This window comes from Saprolegnia parasitica (assembly GCF_000151545.1).
Source record: "Saprolegnia parasitica CBS 223.65 unplaced genomic scaffold supercont2.130, whole genome shotgun sequence".
In the NCBI taxonomy this organism is placed as follows: Eukaryota; Oomycota; class Saprolegniomycetes; order Saprolegniales; family Saprolegniaceae; genus Saprolegnia; species Saprolegnia parasitica.
Window position 1 is genome coordinate 30,118 of NW_012156524.1, and position 13,351 is coordinate 43,468.

The 13,351-nt window shown below is 61.5% G+C and overlaps 7 protein-coding genes across 7 annotated transcripts in view; 4 read left to right on the forward strand and 3 right to left on the reverse strand.

Moving 5' to 3' along the window:
* Positions 1 to 540: 540 nt before the first annotated feature.
* SPRG_14480 (hypothetical protein) lies at positions 541 to 972 on the reverse strand (the record flags this gene model as incomplete). The annotated part of the gene is made up of 2 exons (XM_012353657.1): positions 541 to 876; positions 919 to 972. 2 exons carry the CDS (start codon positions 970 to 972, stop codon positions 541 to 543), a joined length of 390 nt encoding a protein of 129 aa, XP_012209047.1.
* A 284-nt stretch (positions 973 to 1,256) lies between these two features.
* Positions 1,257 to 2,535, reverse strand: SPRG_14481 (hypothetical protein; the record flags this gene model as incomplete). Its single annotated transcript, XM_012353658.1, has 4 exons — positions 1,783 to 2,535; positions 1,626 to 1,739; positions 1,448 to 1,581; positions 1,257 to 1,406 (listed from the first exon to the last, which is right to left on the reverse strand). Exons 1-4 carry the CDS (start codon positions 2,495 to 2,497, stop codon positions 1,257 to 1,259), a joined length of 1,113 nt encoding a protein of 370 aa, XP_012209048.1. The 5' UTR covers positions 2,498 to 2,535.
* A 555-nt stretch (positions 2,536 to 3,090) lies between these two features.
* SPRG_14482 (hypothetical protein) lies at positions 3,091 to 5,334 on the forward strand (the record flags this gene model as incomplete). The annotated part of the gene is made up of 8 exons (XM_012353659.1): positions 3,091 to 3,148; positions 3,201 to 3,788; positions 3,831 to 4,116; positions 4,165 to 4,536; positions 4,582 to 4,743; positions 4,795 to 4,938; positions 4,992 to 5,121; positions 5,168 to 5,334. Exons 1-8 carry the CDS (start codon positions 3,114 to 3,116, stop codon positions 5,332 to 5,334), a joined length of 1,884 nt encoding a protein of 627 aa, XP_012209049.1. The 5' UTR covers positions 3,091 to 3,113.
* A 413-nt stretch (positions 5,335 to 5,747) lies between these two features.
* SPRG_14483 (hypothetical protein) lies at positions 5,748 to 7,200 on the forward strand. Its single transcript, XM_012353660.1, has 6 exons — positions 5,748 to 5,863; positions 5,914 to 5,939; positions 5,986 to 6,099; positions 6,155 to 6,794; positions 6,846 to 6,999; positions 7,050 to 7,200. The coding sequence occupies exons 1-6, from the start codon at positions 5,767 to 5,769 to the stop codon at positions 7,147 to 7,149; spliced, it is 1,131 nt and encodes a 376-aa protein (XP_012209050.1). The 5' UTR covers positions 5,748 to 5,766; the 3' UTR covers positions 7,150 to 7,200.
* On the reverse strand, positions 7,187 to 10,250 carry SPRG_14484 (hypothetical protein; the record flags this gene model as incomplete). Its single annotated transcript, XM_012353661.1, has 2 exons — positions 7,834 to 10,250; positions 7,187 to 7,796 (listed from the first exon to the last, which is right to left on the reverse strand). The coding sequence occupies exons 1-2, from the start codon at positions 10,206 to 10,208 to the stop codon at positions 7,187 to 7,189; spliced, it is 2,985 nt and encodes a 994-aa protein (XP_012209051.1). The 5' UTR covers positions 10,209 to 10,250.
* A 135-nt stretch (positions 10,251 to 10,385) lies between these two features.
* On the forward strand, positions 10,386 to 12,802 carry SPRG_14485 (hypothetical protein; the record flags this gene model as incomplete). Its single annotated transcript, XM_012353662.1, has 10 exons — positions 10,386 to 10,843; positions 10,913 to 10,998; positions 11,044 to 11,140; positions 11,309 to 11,350; positions 11,392 to 11,403; positions 11,444 to 11,487; positions 11,535 to 11,910; positions 11,961 to 12,409; positions 12,462 to 12,566; positions 12,613 to 12,802. Exons 1-10 carry the CDS (start codon positions 10,409 to 10,411, stop codon positions 12,800 to 12,802), a joined length of 1,836 nt encoding a protein of 611 aa, XP_012209052.1. The 5' UTR covers positions 10,386 to 10,408.
* A 390-nt stretch (positions 12,803 to 13,192) lies between these two features.
* SPRG_21424 (hypothetical protein) overlaps positions 13,193 to 13,351 on the forward strand; it is a gene marked incomplete at both ends in the record, with an annotated part of 1,516 nt that continues 1,357 nt past the window's right edge. The window contains 2 exons of the mRNA XM_012353682.1: positions 13,193 to 13,219; positions 13,251 to 13,316. Of these exons, the coding sequence (XP_012209072.1) occupies positions 13,193 to 13,219; positions 13,251 to 13,316 (93 nt within the window). The remainder of the gene's footprint in view (positions 13,220 to 13,250; positions 13,317 to 13,351) is intronic.

Here is a 13,351-nt window from a genome sequence, read left to right on the forward strand (position 1 = left end):
TCTATCTATCTATCTATCTATCTATCTATCTATCTATCTATCTATCCTCGAGTTGCAATTCGCTTGAGCCTCAGACCTGTCCAAACATGCCATGGTAGGACAGGTCAGAGGCAATGGCAGGTGGTCTCACGTCATGGTCGTCTCACGCTATTCGAGTTGTGGAGAGCACAGTGCCAAGTCTAGCGTCTTGGCCATGTGCTTGGCCGTGTCTAGAGGCGTGAACATCTCGGCGAGCGCGCCGCTGCAGCTTCGTAATGCGACTCGCCGTCGACGCAGCAATTTCGCCCAAGTATGCCAGGCGAAACCTTGCAGCAGCGGCGTCGTGGGCTATTGCTTGGCTTGCGCGTCAAGCGCGCGGCTCAAGGCGGCGGCCGCAGCATCCTCGAAGGTCATGACCTCGTTCGCGCTGGCTTTTGCATGTCGCTCGTCTGCGGCGTCGCATGAGCGCTGTTCCTGATGCTTCTCGCATGTGGGTCAGAAGGAAACACTGTATTGCATTCCATCGACCTCGTCTTCATCTATCTACTGCTTCATGCCTGCTTAGCTCGTAAAGTACGTGCCCTTCTTGAAGCAGTCCATGCATAGTCTGTGGCGAAGCTTCTTCGTGCCGCAGTGCTCGCACGACTGGAGGTGCACGATGTTCTTGAGGCGCTTGGACGGGTCGTTGTTGCGGATCTTCTTGCGCGACGGCGTCACCTTGGACTTGGGGCACGCGTGCCAGAGCGCGTCGTTGAGCTCGTCGGCCTCGTGGTCGTGGTCATGGTCGCAGGCGCCGTGGGCAGCAAGCTCCATCTGGACCTGCGGGAACATGCTCCACGTCGGAGTCTGCATGAGGCGACGGACGCTCGTGACGAGGCGCTGGAGAGCCATTTCGACCTGCGAGGATTCTAGAGTAAGACGCTGCCACCAGTCGACGACCGCCGGTCCGGAAAAACTCCGGCTTTCCAGCACCACATGCCAAAAAAGGGTCATCACGTTAAACACGCGTAAAACCCGTCGGGTCCACCACGCCGACGTGATGGAGCGTACCAAAGGTAGTAGACACAGGCGTCACACGGCCTTGCGTCGACGCTTTGCAAGGTCGGTGTAGTGGCGTTTCACAGTGTCCTTTGGCCTCAGCACGGGCATTTTTACGTCGAGCCGCTTCCATCGGTTAAATCCATCCAAAGGCGTTAAACTCGGCGCGCCTGCTCGCCGACGCCCGAGCCGATGCGATGCGAGCGAAGCGAACCAACGAGACTTATATTGCAGATGCGTTAAAAGGGTTCGCAGCGCACCCAGCCCGACGACTGGAGGCTCTTGACGCCCGAGTTGCCTCGTTGAAAGGGCATGATCGCACAGCGCTTCTCTTGCAGCATCTGGAAGAGAATGCGCGCCTTCTCGCCCGTGTTGAGGACGACGTAGAGCTACGCGCGCCGTGAGCCATAAACAGCGAAGAGGTACGTACAGCGTCGTCCGTAAAGGACTGGATCGTGCCGACGTACTCGCGCTGCATGAGGTTAGACGAGAGAACGACCTCATCGCCTTCGTCAAAGAGGAAGTCGCCACAGCTGAGCACTCCCCGGCGGCACGACGTTGGCACTGAAGACAGATAAGATCGCAGACATCAAAGCGCAAGCTTGTACCTGGCACCAGCGTGTCGTTGAGGACCGGCGTGGTCTTCCAGCTGTCGCAAATGGCGGCCACGTCGCTCTGCACCTCGGGCAGCGCGAGGCGGCACTCGGACGGCGGCAACAAGCCTACGACACCTCATGATGCCGGATCAAGGCAGAGACAAGATACCGTCCGCGAGCTTGGGTTTCTTGGCCACCGGCGGCTCGTCGGCCGTCGGGTCGGCGTCCAACTGTGTGAGCTGCGCCGCGACGTCGTCAAGCATCGCATAGACGTGGCTCATCATGTCGTACTTGATGCAGTCCTTCCCGGTCGCGTAGAGATCCTCGGCCTTTTGATAGTCAAAGAGAAGCAAATCCTGGACGTTCTTGAGCTGGAGCTCGCGGTGCTGCCGCGCTGTCTGGAGCGCGCGGCTCCGGTCCTCCTTGAACTCGACGCACCGCCGGCAGTACTCGGCGAACGTGCCATCTTCGATCATCTGAACTTTCTTCTTGAGCTCAAGCATGTGCTCCTTGAACTCGGCGGCGGTCTCTTCGTGGCCGTCGTTCTCGCCGTCGTCGTCGTCCGCGTCGTCGTGGCGCGCCTTGCTCTTGCTTCCGTGCTTCTTCTCGTCGAGGATGTCGGCCTCGGCTTCTTCGATGCATCCTATGAGCGCCTGCAAGAGGCCCTGCGCGGTGGCCTCCTTGTCGTCCGCTTCGTCTTCCGACATGGAGTCGTCGACGTTGGCGCTGTCGTGGTCCTTCTCCAGCTGCTGCAGCGAGCGCGATCGGGGCGGCGGCGAGCGCAGCCCGTTGCCATGGCTGCCGCTGTCGCCGTCAGCGTCCTTGGAGATGCTGCTCGTCTTGGGCTTGCGGCCGCGCTGTCCGCCACGGCGAGATCGTTCCATCCTCGGCCGTGATCTTCGCCACAATTCAACTTTGCTCCAGCGCACACTCCGGCTCGAATGTACATTATTTAGGGATTTGTATACTCTAATAGTGTACACAAAGATCCGTGCTAGATTGGTGTTTACGACATACGAGTCAAAAGGCGAGCTCGAACCATCGCCAAGCGCCTTTTGATGCTTCCTATCTTCCACAATCACTGTGTTTTGATGCGTACGCGTGCGTGGGTCTCCTGCAGCTATGAACACTAGAGCGTCGAGTACGCTTTTCACACTATAATCGTGTATAAAAAGTACTGTGCACAACGTGGCCAGGAGACCGACCAGTACTTCCAGTCATTTGGCGCGTACACAGAGCGCACGTGGTCTCATGATCCAGCTCAAGACGACAAAACACACCGATGAAGCGACACAGCGAGTCCAGGAGCCGACCAGTCGCCCAAGGATTCCTTAGCAACCATAGCAATGGATGCACACTATAAAAGTTTAAAATGTTATAGTGTTACCCATGATTTATGGGATCCCGGAGCAAACCCGGTGGCCGGCCAAGGCCTCCAATCAATTGGCCGCTAAGGTGCTCATTTGAGCAACCCAATCGGCGCGAGCAACCTATAGTACTATGGCGGACGAGACCCACAGCCATGAGCGCCCCGAGTAAGGCTACGTGCAGCATGACAACATGTGATGCTTATGGTGGCCTGCGTAGACGCGTGCGCCCGCGCCGCCTGGAGCCAGACACGACTGCATACCTCCTCGAGGTCAAGACGTCGCTGCTCGAGAGCCTCGGTGACGACGGCGACGACACCAAGTCGATCCTGCTCTGGAACGTCCTCGAGGAGCTGGCGCCGCGTATCGCGAGCGCGGCCTCGGACCGCCACGCGTGCGAGATCGTTGAAGTGCTGGTAGAGCACATGTCGCCGCGCCAGCTGAGCTTCTTCGTGCACAAGATGGAGGGCTACTACAGCCATCTCTGGACGAACCGGTACTCGTCGCACGTGCTCCAGCGCATCCTGTCCAAGGTCGGTGCCATCGTGCAGGCCGAAGTCGACGGGTCGCTCGAGACCACCGAGGACGACGACGAACGCTCCAAGAACGTGCCGACGATGGCGACGCTCATCGTGGCCATGTGCACCGAGGTCAAGGACGAGTGGATCACGCTCGTCGACGACGTCAGCGCGTCGCACGTGCTGCGTGGCGTCCTCTGCGCGCTCGCGGGCCGCGCGCCCGTCGCCGAGAAGCGCGGCAAGAAGGGCAAGCACGGCGCCGTCAAGTTTGAGAACCTCCCGAAGAAGAGGTAGAGACCACTTGGCCGAACTGGAAGCTCACGCATTCGTAGCGACGACGAAAAGCTCAACGCCGTCCAGTACACGGTGCCGGCGACGTTTACGTCGACACTCACCGACATTGTCGAGGTCATGATGGACGCGCCCGACCACAAGCTCGCGGAGCTCATGTTCGACCACCACGCGGGCCCGTTCCTCTCGATCGCGGTCCGCGTCTGCCCCGATGCGCTGCGGCAGGATCTCGTCTTCCGCCTCCTCAACTGGGACGACGAAGAGTCGTCGAAGAAGCGCTTTTATGACTACGCCGGCGACACGGTCGCGAGCCACTTTCTCGAAGCGGTAGTGGACGTTGAATGGAATGGCTCACTCAATCCATTGCTAATGTAGCTGTGCCAAACGGCGTCCGAAGACCTCTGGACGAGCGTGTTTGATCGCTGCATGCAGAGCCGGCTGCTCGAGTTCTCCGAGCACGCGATCTCCAACTATGTGGTGCAGAACTTCATCTCGCACGTGCCGACGGCTGCGTACGCCGAGATTGTCCTCGACGAAATGAAAGATGCACTCTGGACGCTGCTCTCGATGCACCGCCCGGGTGTCATCTGGCGTCTCGCCGAGTGCTGCGTGCGCTTCAAGCTCCACTTCGAGCGCTTCTTCAACTCGCTCACGGCCGCAGTCGCCAAGCAGGAGAGCAAGAAGCCCGCGGCGGTACAGAAGGACGTGGTGCCGGCGCTGATTGCGCTCGAACTCTCCAACTCGCAGGTATGTCCTGGCAGCTGCGAGAAAAATGAGACTCATGGCGCGTAGAACGCCAAGCTCTCGCTCAACGTGGCTGGCGCGCGCATCGTCGAGACGCTGTTGCAGTTTCCCGCGAGCATCACGGCGCCGCTGGTTAAGAGCATCCTCGGCTTGAACGCGCTGCAGCTCGTCGCGCTCTCCAAGGACTCTGTCGGCAGCCGCTGCCTCGTGGTACGTCGCAGTGTCGATCTGCAACGCGACTCTGAACCGGTTCATTCGTAGGAACCCATCTGGAACAGCGAGAACGACGAGGCCAAGATCGAGCTCTTCAACAAGTTCAAGGGCCAGTTTGGCACGCTTGCGATGGACCGCAACGGCGCCTTCTCGGTCATCAAGTGCTTCAACACCATGTCGCTCGAGTACAAGGTAAACAACTCGCTTCTTGGTTTCGGAGTTGATACCATATTGATACTTTGCAGACGATGATCGCGGAAGAGCTGTCGTTCATGGACGCCAAGCTCGTCGGCAACCACTTCGCGTCCATGGTCCTCACCAACTGCAACGTGCATGAGTTCAAGACGAACGAGGAAAAGTGGCGGTCGACTTACGGTATACTCGCAGCTGAAATATCGACGCGCCCACAACGCTTGCATAGAGCGCAAGCGCAAGGTCAAGGAGCTCTTCTCGGACCTCGTCGACGAGACGTCCTCCACCAAGAAGGACAAGAAGCAAAAGAAGGACAAGAAGGCAGCCAAGAAGGCCGTCCAGGAGACGACGGAACCCAAGGCCAAGAAAGCCAAGAAAGCCAAGAAGTCCACCTAATTACTAGATCAACACACTACTCTATCATCTCTCCTCGTGCTCTGGACGACGCGACCCCACGCTGCAGGCGTTCCGAGCCACCTGCGAGGAGGCTGCGTTGGCAGCGATCGTCCGCTCGAATGACCCCAGTACCGGTTGGATGCTGCATGCACAGCGTATAAGAAACATTTCTTATATCCTTTGGCTGCGTCCCATAAGCAGCATGCTCGCCCTGACAGATAGCCCACCGCTCAGGCGGTGGCCTTCATAGCACGGCCTTCTTGCTTTGGATGCGGGGTTTACCTGGCGAGTGGGCCATGGAGATGGTCATCAAGGTCATCGTGCACCACGACCAAGTGCGAACGTTGCGCTCGGATCGGTGCGACATGCGGCGAAGCTTCCGGAGCGTATCCGGCGGCCCCGTCATCCCGAGATTTCTGTCGCCGTTGCAAGATGGTCGCCGAGTCGTCGCCGCTGTCGGCCGGAGCCTTCCTGCACACGCCGCAGCCGCATCATGACATCCTCTTCTTTGGCACGCTCGACAAGCGACGTACGTCCGTGGCCTCGTCGACGTGATGGCTCACGTGCATGGATGGGTAGGCGACGGCGCGGTCCGTGGCGGCTGGGTACGACGACGCGCTGCTTGTGGCAAAGCTCATCCACGCGATGTAGGCGACGCGCCTCTTCCTTCTGACGTCGCAATGGCTCGTGTACTTTCGCCTCACGTCCAAGCTCGAGATCCTCGGCGAAGAGCGTGAGCGCGTCGACCTCAAGTCGATCGCCAAGGTACCGTCGCGCTTGCCCGTTGCGCAGGAAGGAGGACGATGATGATGATGCGTAGGTGCGCGTGGCGCCCGAGTCGGAGGTGCCATCGGCCGCTGTCGAGGTCGCGAAAGAGTTTGTCTACCTCGAGATTACGCTGCAGTCGCACCGCGTGCTCCTCATGCGCGCGTCTCGGAACGAAGCCGCGGCCGTCGACACGTGGGTCGCAGCGATCAACGAACAACGCGAGGTCCTCCTCCAGCCGACGCCCAAGCTCATGTACTCGGGCACGGCCAAGGCGCCGACGCCCGCGCCGGTCCCGGTCCCGCCCGAGACGACGCCATCGGACCGCTTTGACCACGCGATCGCGCTCGTCGGCATGGTCGACGACTACACGGAGCGCGAAGAGTTTGTTGTTGCGAAGCACGTCGCGTTCGGCCAGCGCATCGAGCTCGGCGTCGTCAAGCAGGGCGGCGCGTGCCTCCTCATGCTCGACGACGGCGGCGTCGCGCGCATCGGAACGCAGGCGCTGCTGGGCAGCTGGGACGCCAACGAGACGTGCTGGGTCGAGTTTGTCGGCGCCTCGGTGCCCTGCGAGGTCGAAGTCTCGGTCTCGTGCCAGGTCGTCAAGCACACGCCACCGATCACGCGCGCGTCGTCGGACGCGGCGCTTCTCTTGCCGTCGCCGTCGCACACGTTTCTGCGCAAGGCCTCGGACGGTACGCTGCAATAACAACTCTGTGCATGGACGGATGCGAGCATATTTGTAGGCGCGAGCCTCGGGTTTCTGCTCTTGGCGATCCTCGTGCACTTTATGTATGGCGTCCAGGGCTTCCACTGGTCGCACAAGGCGTGTCTCACGGCCGGCGCGGCGCTCGCCATCACGAGCCTCCTCCACAGCTCCGACACGACGTCGGCGACGCGGTATGCATGCGTCTCCATGTGGCGATACTTGAAACATTGATACTTTCTAGATTGAAGCGGGCCGCCCGGCGAACCCAGGCGTCGCTGATTCCGAAGGTGCAGCTAACGCTCATCGTGCACCAATGCCGGCGCACCGCCGCGGCTTCGTAGCACAGAGAAAGCAGATCAACGAGGACTGTAAGATTCATTACGTGGCTCCGTACCGCCGCAGAAAGGTCTGCGCCGACGACGCGAGGGGCAAGTCGGCGTTCGCGTTGTTGTTGTGGGCGGAGAGGGCCAGTAACACTTGCGAGAGAGGCTCGTGGTCGAGCTCGACGAGCGCCTCGAGCGGCATGTCGGGGTGCGACGGGAACGCTGCGCTCCACAGCGCTTGGAAACGCGTGTCATCGAGGGCGACGTTGGGCGTGGCCAGCGACTGGTCCGAGAGCGACAGCTGCTGCGTCACCATCGAGTGGTGCTGCAAGCGGGCGTTGGTGCGGTAGGAGGGCGCTTCGGAGAACGACCGCGACCGCCGACTCGACGTCGCCGCGAGCTCGGCGCACGACGGCTGGCGACGGCGCGGCTGGCGGATCGAGCCCGACTCGCCAATGGACGCAAAGAGCACGGCGTTGTCGGGCAAGTCCAAGTACGCGGCGGCGTGGAGACTCCAGTCGGCGCCCACGTCGACACCGTCGCCCGTCACGTCGAGGAGCTCGTACGCGCGCACTTGAAAGCGCTTGCGTAAAATGTCGAGCAGCACGTGCGTCTCGGTGCCGGGAACGTATGTGATCGTGAGCACTTGGTGCTGGAGGCACGGGCTCTTGAGCGAGAGCGATTTGCGACTGCGGCCCGTACCGGTCGACAAACAGCATGCGCACGTTGAGGCGGAAGGGCAGCGGGAGGTGGATGGCCCAGAGGTGCACGAGGCAGTGGTCGCAGACGCGGCCGACGTCGCCGCTCGACTCAGGCAAGAGGAGGCGGCTGCTCGAGCACTTGGCGCAGACGACGCGTCGGCAGAGGCCGCACCGATGCCGCCACTCGAAAAACGAAAAGGTCTTCGAGCACATGTGGCAGCCTTCGTCGGCCGTCGACGGCTCGAGCGTCAGCATCGGTTTGGGCACGGGCTTGTCCTGCAAGCCGCCTTCCAGAAGCGCGTCGAGCTCATGGGTCGCGACCGTGTTGGCATGATAGAGGTTGCGCTCTTCTACCATGAGCGCTTGGAGAAAGCCTTGGTTGGGAAAGCAGACGCCGCGGTTCGAAATGCAGTAGTTGACGGCCGTCACGAGCGACCAGCGCTGGGCGCGCATGAGGTAGTAGATGGCGAGCGTCGCGGACCGCGAGATGCCTTGCGTGCAGTGGATGAGCACGCGGCTGTGCTGCGTCTGCTTGGCGCGCTCGAGGAAGGCGAACGTAGGCTCGAAGTGCGCCGTGATGTTGGCGTAAATGTCGTCCTTGATCTTGACTTCATGGTACAATACGCCGGAAGTCTCAAAGACGTTGCCCGTATCCAGGCTCGCATTCACGATGTGCGTGATCCCGAGGTTGCGCACGACCGAGGACGACTGCGCGTGCCACATGTTGCCGAGGAAGAGGAAGCCGTCGAGGAGCTCGTTCGGGTAGTTGATGTTGTGCGTCCCGCTCTGTGTGCGCGCGAGGAAGAGCCCTTCGTCCGCGTTCTGGCCCGCGAAGAGAAACTGCGTCGTATAGAACGGGTACCGGTACTGGAACGTCGTGAAGCCGTCGTCGAGGTACCGGACGCTCGAGACAAGCCCTTCCTCGACAAGGAGTTGCCCGAGCTGGCGGCCCCAGTGCGATGTGCTCGGCCGCACCGTCTCGCCGTAAATCACTACCTCGCGCAGCTTGCGCTTCTTGGCCGAGAAGAGGTGGGCTTGTTCCGGAAGGAGCGACCGCTCGAGCGTGCTCAGCGACACGCGGCCCGACGGCGGCGGCGCCGAGATCGCGGTCGGGATCGAGTCGTCTTCAAAGCTCCCGCGGCTCCGCGCGTCCAACAAGAGCATGCCGGTGCCGCTCTGCAGGCGGTTGAAGAGCCAGCGACACGTGACCGAGGTCTCGGGCACGACGCGCCGACGGGTCTCGGGCCGCGCGTCCTTGGTGCTCGCGAGCACAAACGCGTTGGTTGCGAACGACGAGGCTTTACCGGTCGTCTGCTTGAGCGCTTGCAGCTCCGCGGCGTGGAGGTGCGCGAGTGCGATCGCGTGGGCGGCCTTGTCGCGCGGCGGGAGGCCGTCGCCGCGCGTGAGCTGGCGCAAGGCGGGCTTGTCGTTGGCGGCGATGCTGCTGGCGCCGTAGAGGGCTGTCTCTTTGGCGAGCAAAATGCCGAGGATCGCATCGCGCGGCATCATGCTTGGGCGACCGCGCAAGACGCGGTGGTACGCATCGTAGAGCGGCGCGCGCTCGGTCTTCATGATAAAGTAGACCGCGAGCATGCAGCAGCGCGACCGGCCGTAGCTCGAGTGCACGAGGAGGCGCGACTTGGTCGCAAAGGCGGCCTCGATGAACGCGACGGCGTCGTCAAAGGCCTGGAACGTGCCGGCCTCCGGGTCCTCGCGCGAGACCGACAAGTCAAAGTACTCGACGTGCGCGAACGGCTTGTCCTGCGTCGACGACGAGCAGTTGACGATGGCTTCGATGTTGAGATCGCGCACGACGCTGCTGCGCACGGCGTCGGCGCTGTTGCCGAGGAAGATCCAACCGGATGCGGTCGCGATCAAGTTGACGCTCGGTGGCGCATCGAGCCGGAACGAGGCCGCAAACGACGGGTCGACGAACTGCGCGATGAGCGGCGCAAGGCCTGCGCTTGCACGAAGCTCGGCCACGACGTGGATGAGCAGCTGCATCTTGGAGGGCAGCGACGCGATGGCCACGTCATCGCCACCGAGCAAGAGCAGGTGCGAGAGCGACGTCGACGGGTCCACGAGGCGCTCCGACACGGACGGCGGCAGGTACAAGTTGCAATAGTTGTCGTTCGTCTCTGTAAAGCCGATTGTCGAGAAGACGCCCGAGGTCACGTCGGCGTTGGTCAGCACGAGGAAGACGATGCTGTTGCTGCTGTGCTGGAGGCGATTGAAGAGCTCGACGGGCCCGATCGTCTCGATCTTGTCCGCTTGGCCATCGCTGGATGCGTCGTCGGCGAGGCCGCTGCGCTTGTCCTCGGCATAGCGGCCAGAGGCGTCGTCGGGCGGGCCATGGGCGGCCTCGACCGCTTCCATCTCCCTCGCGACTCGGAGTTACAGCAGGCTACACCAACGGGTTGCACTCGGGTAATAAAACGACCTTGCGATTTGTATACGGGAGACAGAATATTATTGCAGAGTGAAGCTGGATACAATCGCCATCCAGCGCAAAAAGCCGGAGCTGGCGCGATGGGCTAAGATGCTATTCTTAGTGCTTCAAGCAAGAAGGCTACAGCATGCAGCAGCAGCTCATCGAGGGCTTCGTCATCGACCACCTCGACACGCCTGGGCGCAGCGTCACGCACCGGCCGTCTGTGCGCTACGATGCCAATGGCCGGCGCGTGATCCCGACGCTGGACACGCCACGGTCCAAGATGCATGTACCCAAGCTGCCGAGCCCACGCACGATGGCGCATCCGATCGTCCGAACGCTGCCCGCCAAGCGCCTCGTGGGCGCAGCCATTGCGGACTTGGCGATCCCGACGGGCCGCGCTCAGACGGCGCCAGCCAAGCCCGAGACTACAACAACATCAACAACAACAACATTTCCAGCGCTACGCAGCCCGCGAACCGAAGCCATTGTCGATCCGCAGCTCCTGCCCAACATGTCGAGGCCGCTGGCTACGTGGGGGCTCCCGCGTGAGTACATCATCGAGTTCATTCGGCTCTCGGTGTTGCCGTGCTCATGGGCCATGTACACATGCTCTATCCTCGAACGACGACGCTACGCATGCGTCTAGGACATCAAGTCGATCGGCGAGTGGGTCGTTGCCGAGTCGGACACACCGTCGTCACCCTCCGACCCGGCGGTGCTTCGCGAGACGACGTAGGCGCCATGCGGCGACCGACCCTCAATAATGCATCCTCGTAGGCAGCACGTACTGCCGCACATCAACGCACCGGAGCGGTCCCCGCGGCAACGTCCTCCACCGCCAGTTTCACCGCGCCGCCCTCATACGCTGCGGGAGGTGCCGTTCGAGGCCAAGTACAATCTTCTTCATGCTTGCCAGCCGAGCTCATGTTCCATGATGGGCAGAGTGCACACATTGCTCGTTGAGCTGCACGCGAATCCTGAAGCATGGGCGGCGTTTCAGGCATGCCCCTGTGGCAAGGGTGGCGCTCTAAGGCGTTCATAGGCCAAGGTCAAGGAGTACGTGGCGTCCAAGCGCCGAGGACGGGTGCGTGCCATGTCGTTGCTGCGTTGCCTCATGACGCATAGACCCACGTCGACGTACTGCGCCATGGACTGGACGAGATTCGATGCCTTGTAGATCGTCCACGAAAACATTGCGCGCGCCGGTGCGAGGGATGCTCGGTGCGCCTCTGTCGTGTGATCGCGGTTGGTGGAGGACGCGATTGTAGGCGCTCCAAGCCGACGCTCGCGCAGCGACTGCACAAGACGCGGACCAAGTACGAGTTGCAGCTGCAGCGAGAGCACGAGCACCACGTGGAGCTCCTCGACCGCCACGCGCGGCAAGCGAACCAGCAGAAGCGGCTTGCCGCGCGCGCGCAGCAGGTGCGGGCGTGGCTCCGCGTGCTCTGCACCGTGGCCCATATGGAGCGCTGGCACGTGCGCACGCGCCAGGAGAAATCCAAAAAGCTCTGCGAGCTGCGCGAGCTCGCGGCGGTCTCCAAGATCCAGCGCGTGTGGCGGCAGCGCATCCGCGTCGCCACCTCGAAGGCGCTGCTGCAGATCATCGTCAAGACGCGCCGCATTCTCTGGAGTCTCACGTTCCGCGTACGACAAACGCTGCTTGTTGGATACAGTGTCTATTACAGTGGAAGTAGATGCACTGCAAGAAGCTCGGCCAGGCCGCGAGCGTGCTGCGGCGCTTCTTTATCGACTATTTCAACGCAACCGAAACCGAGTCGGGCAACTTTCGCGTGCTCATGGCGCGCTGGCGCTGGCGCGTCATCAACGCGCAGCGCGCGAGCAAGGCGTACATTCTGTGCTCCCGCGCGCGGCTCCATGCGCTCGGCCAGATGTGGGACCGCGCCGACCACGACCGACAGCGCACCGAGAAGCAGCTGGCGGTGGCGCGATCCGCCGTCGCCGTGGCGGACGCAGCACCTCCCACGTCGCCGCCGCCTCGACGACGCCCGAATCGGCGCAATCAGGCCGAAGCGCTTGCGGACCTGGGCGCGATGCAGGCGCAACTGCTCGCGATGCAGAGCATGCTCACGCCGATCGAGATTCAACGCATGCAAAATGTCCAGGTCGTCCGCATTCCCAAGAGGTTCGCTTCCGCGCGGGGCAATATACCATGACGCGCTGTTGCATGATGTTAGCATCAAGATGCGTCTGCTTACCGCGTACCTCATGAAGCGGCGGGCGGCACACATGCGGGACGTCGCCGCGTGCATCACAAAGGGTATCTCCGATGCCAAGTCCAGGTACGACACGCAGCAGCTCTCGGCACGTGGGCTCATGGCTCCGTAGGCGTGGTGCGCGCACCACGGACGCCCTGGCCCTTGTCCAAAGCGGAGCATGGCCGACGCTGGGCGTGTTGAACGAGCTCAAGGCCACGTACCCGCCGTTCTCGCTCTACTCCAAGCAGACGAACGACGACATCAAGGAGCTCATACAAGAAGGATTGCGCCTCGCGCTCGAGACCGACGCGGACGGCTAGGATCTCGGCGATGGCTTTACTGTGTACCGGTGGGGGGCCATAAACATGTACAGGTGTGTTACGCATTGACCCCACGGCATACAAAATTTGCCAGTGCACGGTACATCAAGTCGGACCCGGTCCCTTTTGCGCGAGTCATAGGCCCTAGGAAATCCACGGAAACGTGTCGGATTGGTCGAAAGGCTTCGAAAAAGATAGCCAATGGCATCGCGCTGCCGTTGGCATACAAATCTTCTCTATAAACGTTGGGCCACGTCACCATGACCAAATATAATACAAAATCGAAATGTGCTATACAAATACAAAGTACAGCAACATTAAAAACGAAGGACTGCGGTGGGTGCGCTGCTTCCACTCTGCCATTTTCGGATTTCCTACCCACGAACCAAGATGCGCTTCCTGCACTTGATCCGCCCGGTCATGTGCGTCCTTCCCGACGGTCGCGCAGCCCGACCGCAAGATCCCGTTCCGCGAGAAGGTCCTCTGGTCGGTCATCACGCTCTTCATCTTCCTCGTGTGCTGCCAAATCCCGCTGTATGGCATCCAGAC